The sequence below is a fragment of the Equus przewalskii genome, chromosome 1 (assembly GCF_037783145.1).
Source record: "Equus przewalskii isolate Varuska chromosome 1, EquPr2, whole genome shotgun sequence".
Lineage (NCBI taxonomy): Eukaryota > Metazoa > Chordata > Mammalia > Perissodactyla > Equidae > Equus > Equus przewalskii.
The window spans coordinates 1871782-1896175 of record NC_091831.1 but is presented as its reverse complement, the minus strand read 5'-3'; the positions used below and the strand labels follow the sequence as shown (position 1 = coordinate 1896175).

At 44.8% G+C, this 24394-nt stretch overlaps 1 protein-coding gene across 6 annotated transcripts in view; it reads left to right on the top strand.

The window, feature by feature from the left end:
• PPP2R2D (protein phosphatase 2 regulatory subunit Bdelta) overlaps positions 1 to 24394 on the top strand; it is a 49783-nt gene extending 25389 nt beyond the window's left edge. For 3 of the 6 annotated variants that reach the window (XM_070560101.1, XM_070560315.1, XM_070560384.1), the window contains 8 exons: positions 1682 to 1779; positions 6206 to 6371; positions 6778 to 6890; positions 10318 to 10495; positions 14098 to 14262; positions 16150 to 16319; positions 16392 to 16483; positions 22547 to 24394. In XM_070560101.1, the coding sequence (XP_070416202.1) occupies positions 1682 to 1779; positions 6206 to 6371; positions 6778 to 6890; positions 10318 to 10495; positions 14098 to 14262; positions 16150 to 16319; positions 16392 to 16483; positions 22547 to 22826 (1262 nt within the window). In that variant the 3' untranslated portion in view covers positions 22827 to 24394. Of the gene's footprint in view, positions 1 to 1681; positions 1780 to 6205; positions 6372 to 6777; positions 6891 to 10317; positions 10496 to 14097; positions 14263 to 16149; positions 16320 to 16391; positions 16484 to 21535 lie in introns of all 6 variants that reach the window. The other 3 variants (XM_070560158.1, XM_070560447.1, XM_070560243.1) reach the window with 3 other exon arrangements.

Sequence of the window (24394 nt, the reverse complement as noted above, 5' to 3'; positions counted from 1 at the left end):
ACATCGGAGTTTCTCTTTTAAAAGATTCACTCCATTTTAATTAAGTTTGAAAATCACTGACAGAGCTAGAATACCATTAATTATATAATATTGTACCCCCCCGGGTATAAATGACATAGATTTAGTTAGTCCCTTTTAGTCCAGTACAGAATATTTTAGTTTCATTCAAGCCAATTAGGTTATTTTGAGTATTTGATTTAAAAAGTGACACTTCTAACAAGAAGCAGCTTAATCCTTTTTTAAAGTCAGTAAATTGTGCCAATACAATAAGAACTTGTTTTGCAGGAAATCACATTAACAATTATTTTGTTGTTAATTTTTTCTGCTTTTTCTCCCCAAATCCCCCCAGTACACAGTTGTGTACTGTAGTTGTGGGTCCTTCTAGTTGTGGCACGTGGGACGCTGCCTCAGCGTGGCCTGACAAGCGGTCCTGTGTCTGAGCCCAGGATCCCAACCGGTGAAACACTGGGCCGCCAAAGCAGAGTGTGCGAACTTAAACACTCGGCCACGGGGCCGGCCCCATTAACAATTGTTTTGATTAAAACGTTTTTGCAGGCTTTGAAGAATTGCGTTATATTATGGCCACTTTGTGGAGGGGAATTCTTCAAGTAGTTTCAACTTTGGGGTTCGTTTCCTATTAGTAGATAAGTTGTTTGTAATCGTCATTTAGCAGTATTTATCTTGAAACGCTTGTGACCTCAGTGGTGCTGTGGCCCTGGTGTGTGCAGAGCAGTCACACTCCTTTGCCAGTAGGACAGGCCCTTTGGGTTGGTGCCCCAGTAGCGAGGATGAGTTTGTAGTGATGCAGCCTTTCTTTGGAGCGGCCAGAGATGAGATTTTCTGGGGCAGCTGACTGAGAGTCCACTTGTGGCCATAGAATGAGCTGACACCAGCCCCTTGGAGACCACACCCAGTTCTTTGTCTGTATTCAGTCAGCTCTCAGTGCACCTGAGCTCCAGAGGAAGCCACTAGAGTCCATCATGGGGTATTTTTCCCGACTCGGTAGTCTGTGTCATAAATCCAGATCAAGTATTAGCCGTAGGACACCTAAGGACTTTCCCAGCACTTGGCTTTGTTCTTGTACCCTGGGCCACCCCTAGTGAGCTGATACCCAAGGTCTTTGTGTTGATAGTGTCAGACATCTCAGGTGCCTGACCGACAGTAGCTCACAGGTAATGATGTCATCATTATGAATGGCGGTGACTTTATCCAGACAATGAACTAGGACCTGTACTGTCTATAATGTTATTTTGTGCAGAAGCCAACTGAAGTTACTGCTTAGAATAAAATATTTCTGTTAATATTAGGCCTGCTTTACAAAATTAGGCAGCAGTCTTCTAGGACAATTGTTTTCTGTTTTTTTCCTTCTCAAAATTAATTTTCTGCATTTTTACCCTATATCCTTATATGAAGACAACCCAGTCTAGATAAATCTTGGTGCACCAGGGACAAGGCATTAAATCAGTTGAGCAAAACCCATAAATGCATATGTGCTTGTGGGTTCTGGGTACCAGCACCAAGAAGTGGCTGCTGAATAATTACAAGTTTCCCGTGAAAATTCCAGGGAGAAAGTTTTGTGTATGTTTATCTTTCTTTGATCCTTTTTATTGATTTTTTTATATTCATTGTGACTCCTCTCAAAATCATAATCTGGTAAATTGCTTTTATATTTTCTTGACAGCTGACATCATCTCAACTGTTGAATTTAATTACTCTGGAGATCTTCTTGCAACAGGAGACAAGGGCGGCAGAGTTGTTATTTTTCAGCGGGAACAAGAGGTCAGTAATTTACAATCCACAAACCAAATGAAATCATTCAGCCCTCTCAACACTTACAAGGAAGGAAGCACAATTGTTTCGGTTATACCACGTTAACCATATAGAATCTTCTTTTAGAAATTATCTCAGGGGTGAGCGAGAACATATGTGTTTCAGCTCACTGACATCTAACCACTGAGCCCCATGAAGTCCCCAGTGCCCTTGTCTTTAGGGTAGGAAGCAAGTCCTTGCCCTACGCTGAGGTTGGTGGGGTTCTGCATTTATTCGCTTTCATCCTGTAGTTACTTGAAGTGGCTGTGTGTGAATTCTCTTCCCAAGCCCGTGGCGGTGCTGTAATGCTCATTCAGTGAACGGCTTCCACAGCACGACCTGCAGAGGAGATCCTGTGTGTCTTGTGTGTGAATTCTCTCCCCGTCCTCAGTCGGACGCGCAGCACTGGTTCCTCCACGCCCCTTTGAGGGCTGCCCTGTCAGTGCTGGGAAGAGAGGGATGCCTCAGAACCTGGGCCTTAGAGGAGCCCATGCATGAATCTCATGCAGGAGCACTGGTTTTAGGCCGTTCCCCTTCTTTGTGGGGGCATGCCGTGGGGGGCACTTCTTTTTGTTATGCGTGAGAGGAGAATGGGAAGTAGGACAGGCCTCGCCCATCTTTTGCTTCTGGTGAACCTCATCAGACTTCTTAATGGGGCCAACAGAGGAAGCAAGGTGATGGTCTGTGGTGCAGGCATTCCCAGCAAGAACCGCAGCACAGCAGGCCTGGGTTTCTGTAAAGTGTCTGTCCTGCTTTTTCCTTGACAGGCTCACAAATAGGATTCCTGTTCATCCTGTCTGTTTCCTGGCAGATCAGTGGGCTGTTACTTTTTCATCTCCAAATTTAGTCTGAATTTCTGTGATAAAACTTTGGTATCGAGGCTAGCAGCCCCTTGTTCCCTTCCGTGTAGATCTTCTGCCCTGGCGCCAGTGAGGGGTGCTTAGGGGCTTCTGTAGGAGGGTGAGCCCTGAGCCCCCCGTGAGAGTGGAGGACTGCTTAGTAAATGGGAAGAGATTTATGAGGTACCAGCGTCTCATTAGTAAAATATAGCTGTTGCAGCTTTTATTTTGATTATGTCCATATAAATTAAAATTTTTTTAAATCTTATTTTCTCATTTGGGATGGTGAGAATTCTTTGTGAATATTATATATATTATCATTAATCTTTCTAACTCGTCACAGAAAATTTGATAAGTTTATAATTTTGCATTCTTACCCCAGAGGTAGATTATCACACTGTGCTGCTTAAAAAGAACTCTATACTTTACTTTTTTCAACAGAAGTGAAAATGGGCGGTGGTGTTTGAATATTACTTTTAGCAGAAGGAATATTTAACAGATTGCTGAATCATAGCTGTCTTTAATTTAACAGGTCACTTTTAGCTCCTTAAAGTTTGCCATTTTAATGATATCCTTATAGAATATGAAATTTTTCTTGTCTTTTGGGGGGTCGTTGTTTAAACCTAAAACATGCTAGCTTCAAATGTGAAATAGATTGTGGTAAAATTCAAACGTCTTGCTATAAATAAATACATTGGGCATTAGAGTTTTGAGAACCTGTCACATTGTGTTTAGTTCAGATTATAAGTCATTGTTATGTGAATTGACAGATTAGCAGCAAGTCCCTAAAGATGTTTAAATTTGATAAACCTTACCAATTACAACTTAATAAACCCTGGGCAACATTTTCCCCCCATACCTTTCTTCATATTTTCGTTAGCATAAAAAGAGCTTTCAAATTCCATCTGCTTTTAAAATATTCTAGTGGTTGCTATGTATACTCCTCACTGTAGACTTGAGTTTTCCAGTGTGGATAAGAGAGTAGAAACTTACTGTATTTTCATCCATAACCAAAGATACAATTGACGATATTGCAGCAGCACTAGGATGAAACTGCTGCCAGTTGAACTGCCACAGCTCTCAGTTAGAAGCTGCATCAAGGTTTCAGAGGTGTCCGCACGTGCAAGTTAGAATTGCTGAAGCAGAGAGGATTGCTGAAGGGTAAGGCAGTGCCCTGCTAGACTGGGGAAGGTGCCGGATGTTAGGTTAAGACGTCTGCTTGATGGGGAGCCATTGGAAAGTCCTGGCTGTGCAGAAGGCAGGAGGTAGGAAGCATAGTTAGCAATGTGATCTTCAGGGCTTTTCCTGTTGGGCAGCAGAGCCCTCTGTCCAAGGAAGCCCAGCGTGTAAATCTAAGGGAGCAGCGTTTATGGATGTGGCTCTTCAGCCCGCGGCCCTTGGAGCTCTGCTTTGCAGTTCACTGTGCATCAGGCCTCCCAAGATCTTTGGCTCCCACCACTCCGCAGAATCCCTCCTATTTGAGTAGTTCATCTAGTTACGTCAGAGAGCAGCATGCCTATGAACACAGTGAGCGTCAGCCTCCCTTTCCTGAGTGTTTATCCTGTCCCAGCGGCTCAGGCTGGAGCCCTAGCGGGCTTGGGCTCTGCTCTTCCGCTCAGAATCGATCGCCATGTCCTGGCAAGTCTCCCTCAGAGTCCCTTGCTCTCACCTTTTCTGCTCTTACCTCTCCCTAGACATGGCGTGAAGACCACTCAGTGCTTAGAGGCCCCTCACAGGCTGATGGAGATCTCGGAGCATTGGACAAGAGTGGAGGGGTTCAGCGGTCGACTTGGGTTGGGTCTTTGGGGTGGGGGTAAAGTGCAGGAAGCAGCAGGAAGACAGCCCGCAGCGAAGGAGCGTCTGTCTCGGCTCTTGGCGGGCACGGCCAGGGAAGTACAGGCAGCACTTTGACGTGGGCCTTCACTGCTCCCATTCTTCTACTTTTTCTTAGTAGGTTAATGTCTTACGGCATGGGACTTATTGATTCTACAGATTTTTCTTTGTAAATGTTTGATTTTGTTGTGTTTATGCGAGTTAGGAGTACCTTTTGGTGTATTACACTTTTTTGTCGAGGGGGTGGGGGTAGGGAAGAAGGAGAGTAGTTTAAATAGCATTAACCACCAAGACAACCTACTCGTGGAAATCATGTAACAGCAATTTCCAAGGTCCTGCCGAGGAAGGCTTGATTTCAAGGAATATATGATACTTAAGAAGTCACTGCGGTGGAGAGACTTGGGTAGTGTTTTGCGGTGTTTTCTCGTAATAGTGATCCTAATTCAGAAATATAAAGAAGTATCTAGACATAAAGGTTCATTTGTTTAGTTCAATTTCTTTTACACACTTACTAAAGTGTTAAAAACGGAAGATTTTATAGATTATAGAGCAAGAATTAAAATATTGGTCTCCTTGATTTTTAATTATGATATATTTAATATGTCATAGAAAATGTCATTTTGGACATACAGAAGGTATCAGAGATGAATATAAATATACTAGTGAACCCACGACCCAGATGTTATGGAAGAAAAGAACCCTCAGCACAGAGATGTGCGCCCGTTGTACCCTTCCCTCATTTCGTCTTTCTGCTTTACTCCCAAGTCTTATCTTACTCTCCCTCTGTCTTCCCAGAGTTGGCCGTTACAGTCATGTACCACATAACGCTGTTTTAGGTCAACAGCAGCGGTCCCGTAAGATTAGTACCGTGTAGCCTAGGTGTGTAGTAGGCTGTGCCATCTAGGCTCGTGTAAGTGCACTCTATGATGCTTGCACAATGACGCGATCACCTAACGATGCATTTCTCTGAGAACATGTCCCCGTTGTTAAGCAATCATGACTGTATTTTGAAGGTGGCATATGTCCCAAGCGTGCTTTTCTCCTTTTACTACAATCTATAGAATTGTTTTGTGTGTCAAAAATTTGCATAAAAGGTAACGTACTATGGGTATTTTTATGCAACTTGCCTCTCTTACACAGACTGCAGTTTTTGCCCCTGCTGGTCCATTTATTGTAACTGCTGGATGGTGTTTGTTGCATGACTGCTATTTAGCAGTCTTCTTCCCTGGTCGACAGGAGCATTGTGTTGGCTGGCTCGTACAGGTGAAGGTGCAGTGCACGTCCCTGTGGCCAGCTCCTGGAGACCTGGGCCAACTCAGCAGACTCTCCCCAGGGCCAAATTGCAAACATTCCCACCTGGTGGGCCTCTCTCACAACTACTCCCCTCTTGCGGGGTAGCGCAGAAGCAGCCAGAGCCTGTGCCTGTACCAGGGAGCCTGGCTGTGTTCTGGGAACCCACACTCACTCCCGCGGGGGGCTGGCCGTGGCAGCCCCCGCCCTAGAGGGGATGCCAGAAGTGGAAGAGAGGGGCTGGGAGGTCGTCTTTCTTACTTGTTTTTCCAAGTAAATTAATTTTGAGGGTCATCTGTTTGACATTTTCTTGACCCAGGATTTTTTTTTAACTTGTAAAAATGTGTGTGGTCATTTGATATTCAACTTGGTCCTACTAAATTTTTCTCTGCCCCGTGCTTTGTTCATTAAAACAGCTTCATGTTTCATTGCAGAATAAAAGCCGCCCTCATTCTAGGGGAGAATATAATGTTTACAGTACCTTTCAAAGTCATGAACCAGAGTTTGACTATTTGAAAAGTCTAGAAATTGAGGAAAAAATTAATAAAATTAGGTGGTTACCACAACAGAATGCTGCTCATTTTCTACTCTCTACAAATGGTAAGAACTTTTTTTTTAAGTGGTTATTTGATTTAGGATTTTATTTTTAATTTTTTGTGTGTGGGTTACTTTTTATTTTAACCCATTCTAGAAGTTATTTCTGCTTTAACCTTCGGGAGGAGTGGGTAAATTATTAGCTAGGTAGCAAGTGGTAGGTTGAAAACTCAAAGTATGCAAAAACACTCACACACACCCAGTGTGACATGACTCAGCTTTGTGTATGTTTCTGCATCTTTACTTTCTGTGGGAAACAAAATATTCATCCATAATGAGAAATGCCGATGTTCAAAGACTCCTAGCTCATAGACCAATGTAGAATCGCAGAGTTTTCTAATTAATACTCAACTAATAGTGGTACGTGATATGGTTTTTCTTTTAATATGGAGAATGAGGTTTTTATTTTCAGATAAAACTATTAAGTTATGGAAAATAAGTGAACGGGATAAAAGAGCAGAAGGTTATAACTTGAAAGATGAAGATGGACGACTTCGAGATCCGTTTAGAATTACAGCACTACGGGTATACATTTTCTTTAAATTATCTGATGCTTTTCATAAATTAATCAAAAGTAATGCTTAAGTTAGCTGTTTAGAGAATACTATTGAGTAAAAATACTATGCGATATGCCTTCTTGATTCATAAAAGTTATTTGTAATAATCATAATCATGTTTATGTATATGTGTTAAAAACAAGATTCCTCATATTTTCACAAAAGCAAAAATTCTCTCATTATCTTCAGAAAATAGAATACTACTAAAGAAAAGACTCAGATTTAATTTCACAAGAGAAATCTTTCTAAATGTATCAGCTGCCTTTCACTCTGAAGGTTCACAATAGCACACTGGTCAGAATGAAGGCTGGGGGTTCGGGACGCTTCCCTAGATGAAATAACAGGTTGTAGATGCAATAGGATAGTTTTAATTGAATTTCCTCTGGGTTAGCTAGGGCAGGTTCTGATGTTTCAGACTTCTTTGCCTATCTATCCATGAGCATCATTACTTCTTTTTTCTAATTGTTAAATTCTTCACTCCATTTTTGGTGCCCCTAGGTACAGTATGAAATGATCATATTTCATCACTTCTGATACCTAGATGTTTTTTTACATTTTGACGTCCCTGAAATTGAGTAAAACTTAAAATCTCAGCGTCTTGTAGTTGGCCCAGTGGTGCACACCCTTGGTGGTGTCTTAAGTTAGCTGAAATTCGGGAAAGGTTAAACAAACGCGAGTCCCACCCAGACACCCCAGTGAGACACAGAGGTGCTGCCCTGTGAGTGCTCAGGGCCAAGTGGCAGCAGGAGAGTGGCACTAGCTCCCGGGAGGCCCTGGGACAGGCTCTGCCCAGTACCTCTGGAAACTGTGGGCTGGGGGCTTGTTTTTAACAAGGTGCTCCCTAAAACAACTCTGCATGGTACGTTTGAGAACTCTTGGCTGGTTTGTTTGTGTTTAAACAGGTTTTAGAACTTTGTTAAAATATTGTGTATCAAATGAAGACCTGATGAACCCATTCCAGATGAGTAGTTGAGGTGCTGCACAGGAGGACGCTGTACGCAGAAACCTTTCCCCACTCCACACCCCCCTGTAGGGACACTGGGCGCAGGGTGTGTGTGGTTGTTTAGTCCCTTCCCTGAGCTCTCCTGTGCTGGGTGCATGCAAGGTGCTGGGATAGCAGGTACACAGGACAGAGGCATGGCCCAGCAACAAAGGCCGCGCTACTAGGAGTTAGGAACCCATTGGGGTGAGACCAGGTAAGTGTTCTGAGGAGAAGTGCAGGATGCGACAGTTGTCAAAAGACCTCTTAGGTCCATAGTGTCGCCATATTTCCAAGGGGTTGAGACTAAGAAAGATAAGTAATTTGCTCAAATCTAGTTTCTAGAACCCCAATTTGAATGAAGATGTTGGATCCAAACGTTGGTAACTTCTAATAGGCCATGCTACTGCTTTTGCATCCATGAATTAGTGACAGCTTTTAGATAAAGCAGTGTTAGTGACAGTAACACTAATTTTATAGTTCCCAACAGGTAAACCGTGTATTTTAAATCATAAGTGTAATAGAACGGTTAAGGCACTGGGTGTCCTATGGGGTGTACTTAACCCCACTCCCACCCCGTCCATCTCTCCCCTGCCTCCCGCCCGAGCACGCTCACCCCTCTCTCGGCAACCCAGGTTCCTCCCATAACCAGGCCTGCTTCACCACACCGTGATGCTTACATGCCTGTTTCGGAAAACCTAATAGGTCTTAATAGGCCCAATCTTGGTTTTATTCGAGGCTGCTTTTATGCATTTAACCTAAATAAAACTGGTCTAATTGGTGGCCAAAGTGAAGCCTATGAGAGGTAAAGTTCCATCAAGAACTCTTTGATGAACCACAGTGTGGGTAAGAGAGCACAGCCGGGTCACTGTGGACAGTGACATCTTCATGAGCTCACCCCTCTCAAAGTCCAGCATGGGCTGTTAATTTGTCTCTACTTGGTAAGAGTCAGAAATGTTGCTCTTTTTAAATTTTGTTTTCCTCTTAAATTATTTTCTTGCCAGAAAAGGGATTTATGAAGGACTCTTTCTATTGTATGTATTATAGTTGTCACATGATTTGATTCATTAGAGACTTGTTAGAGGAGTGTGGCAGGTCTGTCCTATGCCCATAGAACTGACACTTCCTGCTCTAGAGAATGCAAATGTGTGGTCAGGCCTTAAGTGATTTAGAACGAGGGAAGTATTTCTATATCTGTTACCCCAAGTTCATTTTTACAGGATTTTGGCCAGAGAAGACTAAATTGGGAGATTTCCTCCCAATTTTTTTTTTTAGTTTAGATTTTTTTTGTTGTTAGTTCCTAGACTGGATTCTGACTCCTGGTGACCCTGTGTCCAGCAGAGTGGAGCCCTGCCCGGTCTTTCTGCGCCATCCTCTCCCCTTCCCACACTGTCGGACAGTGCTCCGCTGCTATTCACAGGGTTTTCCTGGCCAGTATCGTTAATTTTTTTTTTTTCTTTTAAAGATTCTGCTTTTTTCTGCTAGGTGTCAGTGGTATTGGGCCTTTTTTTCTTTCTCACATGTGGACGCTTTCACCCATGAGTGCATCCCTGCCTCTGGCTTGGGCCACACGTGTGCTCGAGCTGGCGTCCTCCCTCTCATCCTTCCCCTGGCTAACTCCTCTCCGCTTTTTCCGTTTCTGTGTAGATGTCCAATTCCCTGGGAAGCCTTTTCTGACCACGGCATTCGTCACAGAGATGATGTTTTTGTGCTTTTCTTTTTTTAACCTTTCATTGAAGTATAATATAAATACTAAAAAATATCTCTGCCGTATAAGTGAACAGCTTTGTGAGTGTTCACAGGCTGGACCTGCACATGTAGCCAGCACCACATCAAGAAATGGCACTTCATCAGCTCCCCAGGCCCCCTCCCAAGGCTGGTGATGTGTACACTGAGCGGCAGACCACTAATGGAGTGAAGGAGAGGGCTCACATGCCTGGCTCGCGCCCTGGAGGCAGCGCCTGCAAGGGGCAAAGAAAGGGAGGGTCTTGCCTGGTCTCCTGTGAAGACTGTGCTGTCAGGGGCTCATGGCCACAGGGACAGACAGGAGTGTGAAGCCCCCGTCAGCGCGGTGCCCTGCAGGCACTTTGCTTAGGTGCCGCTTTCATCCTCTTTTCTTCAGCAAAATGGAATCAGCCTCGGTCGTGGCAGCAAGGAGGAACAGCTGGGAATAGACAGTATCCCATTTTGTAGCCTTTTGTCACAACTCTGTTAATCGGTTATTTTGGGTATTACCTGTACAAAACTGTTACTTAAGTGTCACAACTCTGTTAATCGGTTATTTTGGGTATTACCTGTACAAAACTGTTACTTAAGTGTGAATATAGATTTGTGCCATTTTGTTATCTGATATAAGTCTTCTAATTTTATGCTGCTGTGATCTTTGTTTTGAATTCCTATCTCCTTCCATTTTTAGGTCCCGGTATTGAAGCCCATGGACCTTATGGTAGAAGCAAGCCCACGGCGTGTTTTTGCAAACGCTCACACGTATCATGTAAATTCCATTTCAGTAAATAGTGACCATGAAACATATCTTTCTGCAGATGACCTGAGAATTAATCTGTGGCATTTGGAAATCACAGATAGAAGTTTTAGTATCCTTCATCAGATGGACAGGCCGGCATTCTTCGTAGGCTTGTTTTGCAGATGGGTGATTCTCACCTGCATTTATACTCCTGTATCTCAGTCTACTCTTCGAATATGGTTTGCTACATAGTAGCCTGTGAATGTAAGTTCTCTGCAATTTAAAGTGTTTGTCCCTAAAAATAGGAACTTCTCTCTGCCGTTGGGGAAAGTTCTCTATATAATGGGAGTGACCTCAAGTCCATTGCCTCCCTGGTTGAATCAGAGGCAGTTTTAAATAGTGTAGATTTGGAAGTTCAGTGTCGCCTGTTCTTTTTTTCCTTCTTCTAAATTTGCTAATAGGTAATAGAATAGAAAATACTGGCTTTGGTTAGAGTGATGTTTAATTACTCAACCAGAGAAGTGACTGATGATGTAAGAGTTCTGTTTTAGGGGGCTGGCCCCGCAGCTGAGTAGTTAAGTTCGCGTGCTCTGCTTCGGCGGTGCAGGGTTTCGCTAGTTCAAATCCTGGGCATGGACATGGCACCACTCATCAAGCCATGCTGAGGCGGTGTCCCACATGCCACAACTAGAAGGACCCACAACTAAAAAATACACAACTATGTACCGGGGGGCTTTGGGAGAAAAAAAAAAAAGAGTTCTGTTTTAGGAGACAAGCTGTTTCAGGAATAGTGAAAGACTCATTTCTTTTAGATGATATCGTGGTACTGTTATTTTTAAGATGAAAATCTAAATATTGCTGGCTAATCATGCATTTAAAAAGTTACTGATTTCTCCAGAAAATGAGAGAGGCTTCTGATACGTGCATATCAGGTGACTTCAGTCAGACTTTTCCACCTCGTGGAGTGGTGTCCAGCTGGCCAGAGTTGGACGATAATCCTCGATGAGTCCTGTGCTCAGCTCAGACCAGGCTTTACTTAGGAAAATCTCATGAAGTATGTGATTCTTAAATTCTAGCATTTCACATGTAAATTTTATTACTTGTTGTCATTTTACTTGGTTTGGTTCCTTAGTTTATGAGGTAGTGTGCGTGGCAGCACTGGCATCTCTGTAGCGAGCCAGCAGTTGGAGGAAGCCTAGGTGGGGTATACCCCCAGGGTGAGGTGATGCTCAAGGCAGCCATGCTAGTGAACTGACAGCATTTCTGACTCCCTCTGTTTCTCTTTCTTCGACTTTGTATAAACTGTGTCCCCTGCTTTCTCTTTATTCTCCCTAAACGCTTATGTTTTTAATAATTTTTCCTTTTGGTGATACATAACCAAAATTCCAATAATACAGAGGAAGGAAGATTCTCACCCTTAATCTCACCCTTCGGAGGTAGCCATAGTAAGTTTGAGGCAAAGCCTTCCAAGCTTTTTATGTCTGTGTTTTAAAAACAACTGGGCTCTTCTTGTGCACAGTGATAATGAAGTTTCCAGCACTAGGGAGGGTCGGGAAGCCCGTATCCAGCTCAACTACCTTGGCATCAAGTCTCTCCAAGCTTTTGTCTTCCTCTAAAGTCAAGGCACTGGAATGTGCCTCCTTGGACTATTGTGAGAACTAACAGAATAGAAGCAGAACTCTCAGCACAGTGCCTGCTGCACGGCAGTAAACCCCTACCATTAGCCTCAGTTTTTCTTAACATATTACGACCATCTTTCCATGTCAGTAGGAATACAGGTTTGTAACTGCAGAACTCATCGTATATATGTTCCATTATTTTATGAATGCCTCTGAGGAGCTGTCCATCATTTCCACTTCATCCCTGTGCACACTGCTACAGCATGTGGCTGTGTTCATGCATCTTTGTACACTTATGTTAGACCTAGTCCCCAGGACTTGAGCTGGACTGAAGGGCTGTGCGTTGTACATTTTCATGCAGAATCTGAGACTGAGGTGCTCATTACTAGCTGTGAGTACTCTGCTTGTTTTCAGCAGAAAATTAGGTATTTAACAATTAACTTTTCATGACCAGCCCCATCGCCAAGTCTTTAACTTTGCACAGTCCACTTTGGCGGCCCAGGGTTTCGCCAGTTCAGATCCTGGACACAGAGCTAGCACCGCTCGTCAGGTCACGCTGAGGCGGTGTCCCACGTAGCACAAGAAGAGGGACCTACAACTGGAACACACAACTGTGCACTTGGGGGCTTTGGGGGGAGGAGGAGGAGAAGAAGAAGAAGACGACAAAAGATTGGCAACAGGTGTTAGCTCAGGTACTCATCTTTAAAAAAAAATACTAACTTTTCAATTCTGTGAAACCAAAATAAGACAGTTTTTAATTTCTTTGATTGTTGCTGAGTTACAATATCTATTAATCTGATGTCCATTTTTGTGATTTTTTTTTTACCATCCTTTGTCATTTTTTCTCCTGTGGAAGCTCCTATTTTTCGTTAATGATTTGTGAGAACTGTAAAACATAAAGCATTTGTTTATGCAGTCATATCTTTGATTGCTTTTTAAAAAATTCTGTCCCATGCTCATGCTTCAGATGCCCTCCCCTGTGAACAACACTCTAAAGCACATACACTTTCATATACTAACATTATTAACTCTTTTAAACTACCTTTGATCCACTCCATGAGAGGGATGGGGGCTAATTGTCTTCTCCCAGATGCTCAGCCCCCTGCCCCAGTGCCCTCATAGCTCTGTACACACAGCCCTCCTTGGGCTGCTCCTCTGACATCTGTCCTTCAGTGTGCCTCGGGCTGCTGCTCCCCTGGTTAATCTTGAGACCGTGCCCAGCTGTGCCATTGGGCAAGCTCTTGCCTGAGCTGGGGTGCTGCTCTGTGGAGGTGGCTCCTTCCCCACCCTGGGCCGTTTCCTCACTGGCTTGTGCTGACCGGTCCTTCTGGATCCTGCTGGGAGCTCTTTGGCACTTAGCCTTGCGGGCCCCATGAGCTTTCCCAGACTCCCAGCCTGCCTCCCTCACCCTACACAGTGGCCTGGGAACGCCCCAGGTGGCACACTAGGGAGCTGTAGGGCTCTAGTCCCCCTGGGGTCACTGCCCGTGCTGTCTGATGTCCAGTGACTTGAGCTGTGGTGTCCCCTAGTTTGTCAGCTTTCCTAGTTTCAGTGGAGGGGTACAGTCTGGTCTCCGCTGCTCTGTGTTGGCCCAAAGCCAACTTCTACTCTTGTGTTTTTTTCAGTTGAATGACTTCTGTATTTGGCAACCTACCATGTGACATTGTTCTAAGGAAGAAAAAGCTCTTGATGTCAGATACTTGGAAAAGCAGAAGCTTTTAAATTTGGCTCTACTCTTGTGTGTGTAGTTATTTATGGATATAAGTTAGGGATTTTGTGCAGCTGGGTGCTTGCTTTTCTTATTTAGATCATTTAGTATGTATTTGGCCATGAAAGTCTGTTCATGGAAGGTTAGTAGTAGCAACAGATGAAGGCAGCACTCGTGTCTGTGTGTAGATCCGGCTCCATCGGGCACATTTCTGCGGTCTGATTAATGCATTAACGCACATCCTCTTACTGGAGCGCTGGAGCGTTTCTCTGGCATATAATATGTATAATCGCTGCTTGACATCTAATCTCTTAAACCTTGCTGCTGGGTTATTCCACGCCTGCTATTGGCGTGGATGAGGACTAAAAATACCAGCAAGCGCTCTGCCTTAACTGTGCGCTCCAGACATTGTGGATATTAAGCCTGCAAACATGGAAGAGCTGACGGAGGTGATCACTGCGGCCGAGTTCCACCCGCACCAGTGTAACGTGTTTGTCTACAGCAGCAGCAAAGGGACCATCCGACTGTGTGACATGCGCTCCTCGGCCCTGTGCGACAGGCACTCCAAGTGTAAGTGCAGGCCTGTTTAAAGTGTCTCCTTTAAATCTCCTGTTTTCCAGACGCAAAACCCTCTCCAGAGACTTAGAGGCTTCTTCGGGTATCCGTATCCCCGTGCAAGCTTAGGACCCTTCCTTTGCTTCCTAAGTCCCAGTGTGGCTCTGTCATGGGCTATTGCTGCTAAGAAGTGAAACACGAGGTCGTGCTTCCACAGACTCTGTGGTGGGGAAACCCTGTGGGTTTGCTCCTGCCCAGAATCTCTGCTTCGTCAGAGGGATCTTTGGCCGGGTCCAGCCACAACCGTTGGTTGCCTCTGTTCTGAGCATTAGGACCACACTGAGGCTGCCAGCCGCCTTGCACTCGTGACCCTCCTCAGCTGTTGGAATGGGCTCTGTTCACAGTGGGCTCAGGTGAACGTCTGGTGCTTTACTCCACTGAGCCTTGAAGTTCCCTCTAGGTGTGGAGACTTTGAGTTTCATTTTTATTTTTAGCCATAAAGAATAGGCCCAACTCTGTAGGAAACCAGTAGTCTTGTGTGTACTGCATTGTGACGCACATAATGGGAACTCTGCTGACATGTCCCTGAGGGACTGGTGGGTGAGCCCCCCGCTGTCCCCGTCCAGGAGAGTGCTAATGCCTCCATACCCTGAGATGCTAGGTTTCCGTGCAGTCGGCGCATTGGTCAGTCTGTTTAGCGTGTCTCCCTCCTACAGTACACCACCACCAGCAGTCCTAACGTTAAACGTGCTTGCTGACCAGGTCTCAGTAACCCTTTGCCACCTTCTCTTGTTTTGAGGCTAAAGTGTGCTGAAGAACACTTACCCTTGTAGAACTCCTGCAATGAAGAATGAGTCTTTTAAGAACCTTTGGCCTGTGTCTTCAAGATAGCATTCTTGAATAAACAATTTTAGATTCCAAGAGTAGTTTTATTTGTCAGCAAAGTAATTTATTTGAGTAAATGCTCGATATTGCCACCAGCTTACTGAAAATTAACTTCAAATGCAGAGCCAAGAAACATACAGGCTCCTATATTTAAAAAAAAAAAAAAGCTAAGGCAGCTAAAAGTGAAAGGGCGTACAGACCTCACCCAAAGTTTGCTGAGCGGGAGGCATGACAGTGCACCAGGGGGTCCGGCGTCCAGTGGAGCGTCGGGGAGCTCTCTGCAGTGGGCCGTTGAACAACTGCTGAGAAAGCACAATGGTAGGAGAAAGAAAGGTCTGCCGAGGAAGCATAGAAAATCTTTCCAAAATAGTAGTGCAGTTTTGTTACAGTAGATCAGGGTACTGCATAGTGAGGACGAGACCACCTTTTCCTGGCTGGCTTCAGTGGGCAGGACCATTCTGGTGGTTGAAATCTGGACCACAGTGTTCCAGGTTGAGGTGGGCCGTCATCCCCCAGTGCGAGTACTTTCTTAGCAGCCCTGGAGTTCCGTGTCTGCATTCTCATGTAAAGCTGTTTATCTTATCCTGTGACACGGATGGGATGGGGCAGGACTTGGTTGGTAGGGCCTGGTCCTCCGAGGCCGAGTTTGTGCAGTAACAGCCTCAGGTTAACACAGGGCTCCTCAGCCAGGACCCTCACAGTGTGGTGTCCTGAGGAGCCTTTGGAGACTGCCGTTCAGGGCTGCACCCTCGGACACTGGTTCCGAGTCTGGGTCAGACTGAGGGCCTGTGCTGCTGATGCTGGCCCTTGTCAGTAACTGGCGCTGGAATGTCTGCTCTAAACCTCTTAAGCGTGGAAGTCGAAGACCAAAAACTTAGAGAGATCAAAAAGATTGGAAGTTTGAGTGGTGTCAAGGCTGTACCCTCTGGAGCCTCTGGGGAGGGCCCGAGTCCCACTTGAACTTGAAAATGAGTTGTCCAGTTTTTAAACAGAAGCTGGAAACATTGTGTTTTTCAGTTTTTGAAGAACCTGAAGATCCCAGCAGTAGGTCTTTCTTCTCAGAAATAATTTCCTCCATCTCCGACGTGAAATTCAGTCATAGTGGTCGGTACATGATGACCCGAGACTACCTGTCGGTGAAGGTGTGGGACCTCAACATGGAGAGCCGGCCCGTGGAGACCCACCAGGTGAGCCACTGTGTGGGGACGGCGCCAACCCTTGCACGGGACGCTTTCTAACCTTCCTCTGGTTTCGTTAAGGTCCATGAATACCTTCGAAGCAAGCTTTGTTCTCTGTATGAAAATGACTGCATCTTTGACAAGTTTGAGTGCTGCTGGAACGGTTCGGATAGGTAAGGCCTGTGTTGTGACTCACCCCACAGCATGCCCATTTCCCTCAGCGGCTCCTCGGGGCCGGGAGCAGCCAGGGCAGAAGGCCAGTGCGGGGCTTGGAGGGAGGGAGGTGAGCTGCAGTCTGGGGCCGCGGAGGAGGAATGCGGATGGACTTTTCCTTCCGGGCCTTTTGGTTCTTTGTTTGATGACGGTATTGAGGTGGAGAAAATAGGATCTTTGAGCAAATTTCTCACCTTACTTATAATTCCATCTACATTTGGACAGTAAGCAGAATACAAGGCTCATATTGTATTGGCTGTTATTACAGTGCTGAGTGAATGATCTTTTCCTAGTTTTTTATTACTTCCAAGGTGAGTGACAAGGGAGGAAATGGGGAACTGAGTTTCCTATTAGGTATGTGGAATGGCCACATTTCAGTTTGCCTTTTCTTCTGGAGAGAAGTAGAGGAAAATGCCCTGAGTTTACTGATTGTCATGCTTGGACAAAAAGTGGAGATGGCTGAGGTGAAATCCTGATTTAGTTTGTAATGTGACAGTTCTGATGCCTCGGTGATTGACTTTATGCGTATTCCTTAAAGATGATGATAATACTAGCACTGCAGAGAATTATGTCTTTACACCAGAGAGTGCATTTCCGATGATAGAAGGAGACCATCTTTAATGGAATTTTGTGCAGTGTAGTGCTCACCGTATTGTGAGTGAAGAGAGAGGACTTCTGCTGCTGGCAATAAAGGACTGACAACATTCTGAAGAACTCTTTGGCACAAACGCCTAGAAACGCTGGCTGTGACACCACAAATCTCTTCACATGCGTAGTTGAGCCCACACATAAGTAAGGGAAATTTCACAGTGGCCAGAAATGAAGGCAGAGTTGAAACCGGAATTGTTGCTGAACCCTGAAGCCCTAGCCTGGCCTGGAGGCATCAGCTGGTACCAGGAACCTGCTGCCTTGGTGTTAACAGCCCAGGAGTGTACAAGAGTTGTAGTCTTGGACCCACACAAGGAGGGCAGTTGAAACTGGGACCCTCAAGTGTTACGGAAAAGGCATACATCTTCATTGAGATTGAGTCCCAAGGGAAATCTGTCTGAGACCTTGGATTGGGGTAGATAAAAATCTCCTGAGATGTGTAACCATAAGCCTGCCCTCCTCACAAGGATGTGGAATTTGTATCTGTACTGGCTACACGATCTAGGAGAGCTAACTGAGGAGTGAAGTGCTGCCAGGCGGGCAGTACTCTGGGTGTCCGAAGGGGTAAACCGTGTCAGGTCTGGGCTTTTTAGCTTGTTCACAAGCTGACATGCCACTCTTAGTTTGTCATGGATACTGGCTGAAGACATGAGACTCCAGGGTCAGAGACAGAGGACTTTGTTCTTCATGGCACAGCAAAGCAGCATGAGCTTCATATTGGCATCAGTTTCCCAAGCACCCCCAGGTCCCACAGGAGTGACACAGGGGACCCAGGCAGATGACGCACAAGAAGTGGAGTTGGTGTCACAGCGAATGCCCACTGAGCTGGGAGGTCCACAGCGTTTACAGAAAGTGATAAACAAGCCTGCAGTTTGCTGCAGCACAGCTCTAAGATGCTCAGGTAGTGACTGCTCAAGCATCACATTCCTGCGACCTACTGCAAATATGCAGGCGCACCCAGTGCCCATGGCGGATCGCCTCTCCCACTACAGCCAAGGCTCAGGATTTCCCCAGATGAAAATCAGTTTAACGTGAGCTCAGGGAAAAACTGCCAAGCACATGTAGGGAAGGCACTGTGAACAGGTCAGCAAAACCCACAACCTTTGCGAATTCAGGTACCGAAATCACAAGTTACAGAATGTGAAATAAGAGTGCTGGAAATACTTACAGATTAAAGGAAGGACCCACAGCCTCAGCAAGGAACCACAGACCATTACAAACAACCGAAGAGATTTGGGAAAGAAACAGAACTTCAGAAAAGAACGATGCAATACTTGAAAATCGCCATATGGATTTAGTAGCAGATCCAGTGCATCAAAAGAGATCTTGAATTAGTGAACTGAGGAAGGTCAGAAATAGTTTAAGGAGGTCCGGAGAAATTATCCAGAATACAGCTCAGAGAACGAAAGAGAAAATATGGAAGGTTAACAAACATGGAGGCTAGGGTAAGGTAGAACAGACACCTAAATGGAGAGAAGTGTCCAGAAGTAGGGAATTGTGGAGATGTCCTGATTAAAGTGATAATAGCCAGAAATTTTTCGTAATTGATGAAAGACTTACTACGAAGATTCAGAAAGCGCAGAAACCCACATCCATATCATAATGAAGTTATAGCGCACCAAAAGCAAAGAGAAGATCTTAAAAGCAGACAGGGGCAAAAAAGATACATTACCTTCAGAGAAAAGATGTTCAGACTGAGAGCAGACTTCTCGGCACAGCAGTGGAAGCAGAGGACGCTGAGACGTAGTGTGTCGTGATCCCTCCTCACTCGGTGTACTGGGGGAAGGCTGCTGCCAACCTGGAGCCGGTTGCAGACATGAGTGATCATTCAAGGGTTGTATGTGCTAAAGGCATTTTCAAATGGAAAACAGAATTTACCATAACAAGAAACTCATGAAAGTGAGATCTAAAGGAACTTGCTAAACGAGATGCTTCTAGAAGGAAAGGGACTGTGGAAAGAGGGTCTGAGACCTACAATAGACTGACAGGCTAAATGGTCGGTGAAGACATGAGCCACGCCAGAGGAACATTGACTCTGTGAAACTGTAGTGATTTGTGTAAGTTAGTGTCTGCTGGGGAGACAGAAATTAGAGCCCTCAGACCAGACAGTAAACAAACTCTAGGTGTTTTAGAGATGAGAAGGAGCTGTGGGAGAGCATCTTTGTGAGTTCTGGAGACTACAGGGCTTCCTAAACAAGGCCCCAAAAACCATTAAGAAATTCAACTGCATTAAAATTTTAAACTTCTGGGGGCCAGCCCGGTGGCGCAGCAGTTAAGTGCGCATGTTCTGCTTTGGCGGCCTGGGGTTTGCAGGTTCAGATCCCGGGTGTGGACATGGCACCATGTGGCAAGCCATGCTTTGGTAGGCGTCCCACATATAAAGTAGAGGAATATGGGCATGGATGTTAGCTCAGGGCCAGTCTTCCTCAGCAAAAAGAGGAGGGCTGGCAGTAGTTAGCTCAGGGCTAATCTTCCTCAAAAAAAAAAAATTTAAACTTCTTTATATCAAAATAAAACAATGAAGTAAAACCCACAAAAGCAAATATAACCAGCGGAGATTAAGTATCCAGAATATTTAAAGGATTCTATCAGTAAGAAAGTGGCAAACAAGTCATGAATGGGAATTAACAGAAATGGGGGAAAAAGTGAATAAAAATGCTCATCCTCATTAGTATTCAGCAGATAAAAGTAACTGTGACGCCCATTCACACCCGCCGGAGTGCTGGAGGTGTCAGTGGACAGGTGGAGGCCCACGCGTTTGACCTGCCCTTCTTTTGAAACTCGACCACGGCCAGGCAGGTGGGAGCCTCTCCCTTGTGCAGACAAGAAAACCTTCAGAAACCTGGACTAGCAAACGCCGGAAACATCTCTGGTGTTCGTCATTAGGGGAATAGATAGGGGAATGTTGTCTACTCCTAATGGTTTAACAGGTGCCAGCCCCAGCAGGCGGGCAGGAGGGGAGACCATCTTTCTAGAAGGCTACACAGTGGGATTTAACTTTACTAGCAGTGGCTTATGGGTACTTAGATATTCATCATATTATTCTTGTATATCTGAGATACTGCAAAATACATTTAAATTACCTGTCACCAGGAACATCCAAAAGCTTTCCGGGAATGTTTACTTGTTTGTTCACTCTTGCGAACTGCCCCCCCAACCCCCCACTTTCTTGCCTGGAAGCTGCTGCTTTTTTTTTTTTTTTTTTTTTTTTAAAGATTGGCACCTGAGCTAACATCTGTAGCCAGTCTTCTTTTTTTCCCTTCTTCTCCCCAAAACCCCCCCGGTACATAGTTGTACATTCTAGTTGTGAGTGCCTCTGGTTGTGCTACGTGGGACGCCGCCTATGTGTCTTAATGAGTGGTGCCATGTCCGCCCCAAGAATCCAAACCAGCAAAACCCTGAGCTACCAAAGGAAAGCACACAAACTTAATCACTTGGTCACGGGACCGGTCCCCTGGAAGCTTCTGTTGAGGGACAGAGTAAAGTAAGGTGAGATCTGTCACTCTGCCGGGACCGTGCTGTTGAGGGGCACTGCTTTCCTGTGTTCTGGGTTGTCTAGCAAAAGCAGATAGAGCTGCTTGCTTGTGACTCCACTTACACCTGCGTTTGGCAGTGTTCCTACCTAGGGAACAGAACGACACCTGGCCAGGTGCTCTGGAAGGTTCTCGTTTATGCAGTGTGGAGGGTGGGCCAGTAAGAACGCTCACCTTCCGTGTAGGCGTTGTCTGTCAGGAATTCTAAAGTAATAATAAAACTGTATAACATTTGGTCTGGGGGGGTTACAGTCGTGCGCTCCACTTCGGTAGCCCAGGGTTTTGCTGCTTTGGATCCTGGGCACGGACATGACAACGCTCATCAAGCCGTGCTGAGGTGGCGTCCCACACAGAAGAACTAGAAGAACCTACAACTGGGATATACAACTAGGTACTGGGGGGCTTTGGGGAGAAAAAGGAAAAATAAAATGTTTAAAAAAACAAAAACGGTTCGTCTTCTTTTATTTCTACCATGCACTGGCAATTCTAATCAATGTCGGTAATAAAATACTCCTTCCTGGAAAAAACCTTTTATTTGTCTCTTCTGAAAATTGTTGCAGTCGTGGTTGAGTTTTAGTAACATGAGTGTAAGCTTCAGATCAGCACGTTTATCGCTCCTCCTTTCATGAACATTGTATTCTACACAGAAATTAGTTTGGAGAACTCCAGTTGCGGGCGCTGCAGCCTGGTATTGCCAGAGTTCACTTACGCAGTTCGCTTCCCCAGTTCCTGAAGGGCTGTGTGTTCTTGGGTTTAAACAGTAGAGTTGAAATAAGCAGAGTGGCTGCAGGTACTTGTCTTCTCTGAGCTTATCTTTTTCCTCTTGTCAAGTGTTCGCTGAGGCTGACCAGCCACTAAAGTGCTCACAGCCAGGGGCAGCCCTGAGCCGTGTGGTGGAACGCTAAACTTGAGTGGTGCCTGAAATATCAGCCACCAGCCAAGGTGACCAGACAAGAGGAAGACGGCGGGAGACGTGCGGAAGGCTCAGGTCTCCTCCTGCCAGAAGTCAGCAGGTCGTCGTGGGAACACGCTTCTCATCAGAACTGGACTCACTCTAAAGCCATGGGTCAGATCATGGCCGCCTTCACCATCATTCAGCCGTATTTCTCTCGTCTTTGTAGAAAAAGACCAGAAGTTTTTACCAATATAATAGAAACATATTATGGTGATGGATGTTTCCCTGGAATTTTTTGACTAGAAAGACACTGAAAGCCATTAGAATTAATCTGAAGAAATAAAAACAGTGGTAGCATTCCAGTGTCTGGAATTTAATGAAACAAGGTCTAGATTTCTCCCACACTTACCTTAGAGTTTAAGACTTTTCCTATTTGTATATCTGCTGTTTCATGTGAAAAACCTTTTTGAAATTAAAATGAATTAAAACATTCTTTGATCAACTGTCAGTGAAGATACAGTGATAAATCTAATGTCTGTGGAAGATGAATATGTGGAGATCAACTTTGAATCATTGACAAAGTGCAGAAGTTAAGACTTGGAAAAAATTATACTGTTATTCATGACTGAGATGAATGTGGAAAGGTTTTTTTTACCTTTTTAAAAAATGCATTAGTGTAATTAAAAGTATGAATCCATTACTTTTTTCCTTTTTTATTCTGTAATAATTATTTTTACTGACATGATTATATATATAAAGTTCAGTAAGAAATACTCACTGCGTTTCTCTCCTGACCATTGTTATTCTTATTTCTAAGAATACTTGTGTTGTGGAGCGGAGGGTGACAGTGCTGCGCACCGTGTGCCCAGCATGCTGGGCCCAGCGCTCTGGTGGAGGTGCTGCTGCCAGCTTGTTCAGCTGTGTCCCTCTCTTCTTGTTCTGAACAGTGCGGTCATGACTGGGTCCTACAACAACTTCTTCAGAATGTTTGATAGAAACGCACGGAGGGACGTGACGCTGGAAGCCTCGAGGGAGAACAGCAAGCCTCGAGCCAGCTTAAAGCCTCGCAAAGTATGTACAGGTGGCAAGAGAAAGAAGGATGAGATTAGTGTGGACAGTCTGGACTTCAATAAGAAGATTCTACACACGGCCTGGCACCCCACGGAGAACATTATTGCCGTGGCTGCCACCAATAATTTGTACATATTCCAGGACAAAATCAACTAAGGCAGTGAGCGTGAGGCCGCGTGGCATCCTGCGCACTTGAGTCCAGTGGTTTTCCAGCAGCAGCGGCCCTGTCCTCCTCGCCGTGGAGGGCAGCAGGGCCCTTCCCGCTTCCTTCGTCGACCGGAGAGGCCTCGTGGAGCCCACACGCGCGTCTGCCTTCAGCGAGGTGAGCCTCGGGGTCGCTGCTCAAGCGAAAACCCACTCGAAGCAGAGTCGATGGACAGTGCTTACAAAGGCCGTTACTCAGAATAAATGTATTTATTTAAGTCTGAGCCTTCCTTTCCAGTTTATAGACCAAAAAATTAACATCAAAGAGAAAAGTTGTCAGATGTCATCTCTCTTTTTCTCTCCAAGTCTTTTTCCCTCCTCCTCTGCCATCATACTGGGGCCTTCACACGCGTGTGCTGTGGCGGCTGTCTGCCCTCGCCTCGGCCTTCCTCTGAGCCCAGGTGGGCACACCGGTGATGCACAGATTCAGCCCGAGCAGGCTCAGGCGGCTTTACTCCCCCACACACCTGTAGCTACCATCACACCTTCTGGTTTACAACCACTTAATAAAAGCAACACGCTATAAAGAGTGTTTGTAAATCCAAACAGAAGTATCGTCTTTTTATTTGCTTTAATTGCATATAATGAGATTATGCAGAATGATGCTGTGGAAAGCTTTTGTCCTTCGTTGACATAATGGTGGAACACGCGTGGGACTTCACACTGACAGTATCTATCCCCAAACTTCTGTGACTTTGTTTTGTTTCTATAGAAATAGTACACATGGCAGACCAGGTAAGGTCGGGAAAAGCCTTAACTAGACCCCCTCTGAGAAAGAAACTGCAAGGAACAGCCACAGAATTGCTGCTATAAAATTAAGCCCTGGTTTCAAGTACACCTCAAGTTCACTGCGATTGATAACTTAAATGCTTTCTTTTAAAACTTTTTCAAGAGTACTTAGGGGGGTATACTTTTTAAAAATTGCTAAAATTATATGCATGCTGAATTTCATCTTGCATTTCAAGCCAGCAAAATTAAACCATTTTAATTATTATGTGATACCACCAGTACGTTGGTGGTTTATTTTAAAAGTGGGATCTTTGATATCAGAAATCAGGATTTCCCTAAACAAAAAATAGACAGGTGTAACAAGGCTGAGTGGTTGGAGCTTGTTGCGTGGAATTACACAGGTGAGCCCAAATCACAGTGGCCTCCCAGGGCGGGGCAGAGAGTAACACTCACACGCTCTGGAAATTGGTGTATTTTGATTACTGATGATATAGATATACAAGGACAAAATGTCTTATCACTCATTACCCTGAATTTATATTAACAGAATGCCACTTAAGTTCACATTAAGTTAAAAATTGAGAATCTAAAAGTGCATTTATTTTAATTTTACAATAATTCTTATACTGTATATTGGTTGACACAATTTACAAATCTAAGATGTGGAACAGAGTTAAGTGTTACTCAACCCTGATCCTTAAGAAAAAAGAAGTTCTAGTAAAATGGGATTGTATATATTTGTTCAGCTATTTTGACCAAAAAGTTTAATAAATTTTAAATATTTAACTGGA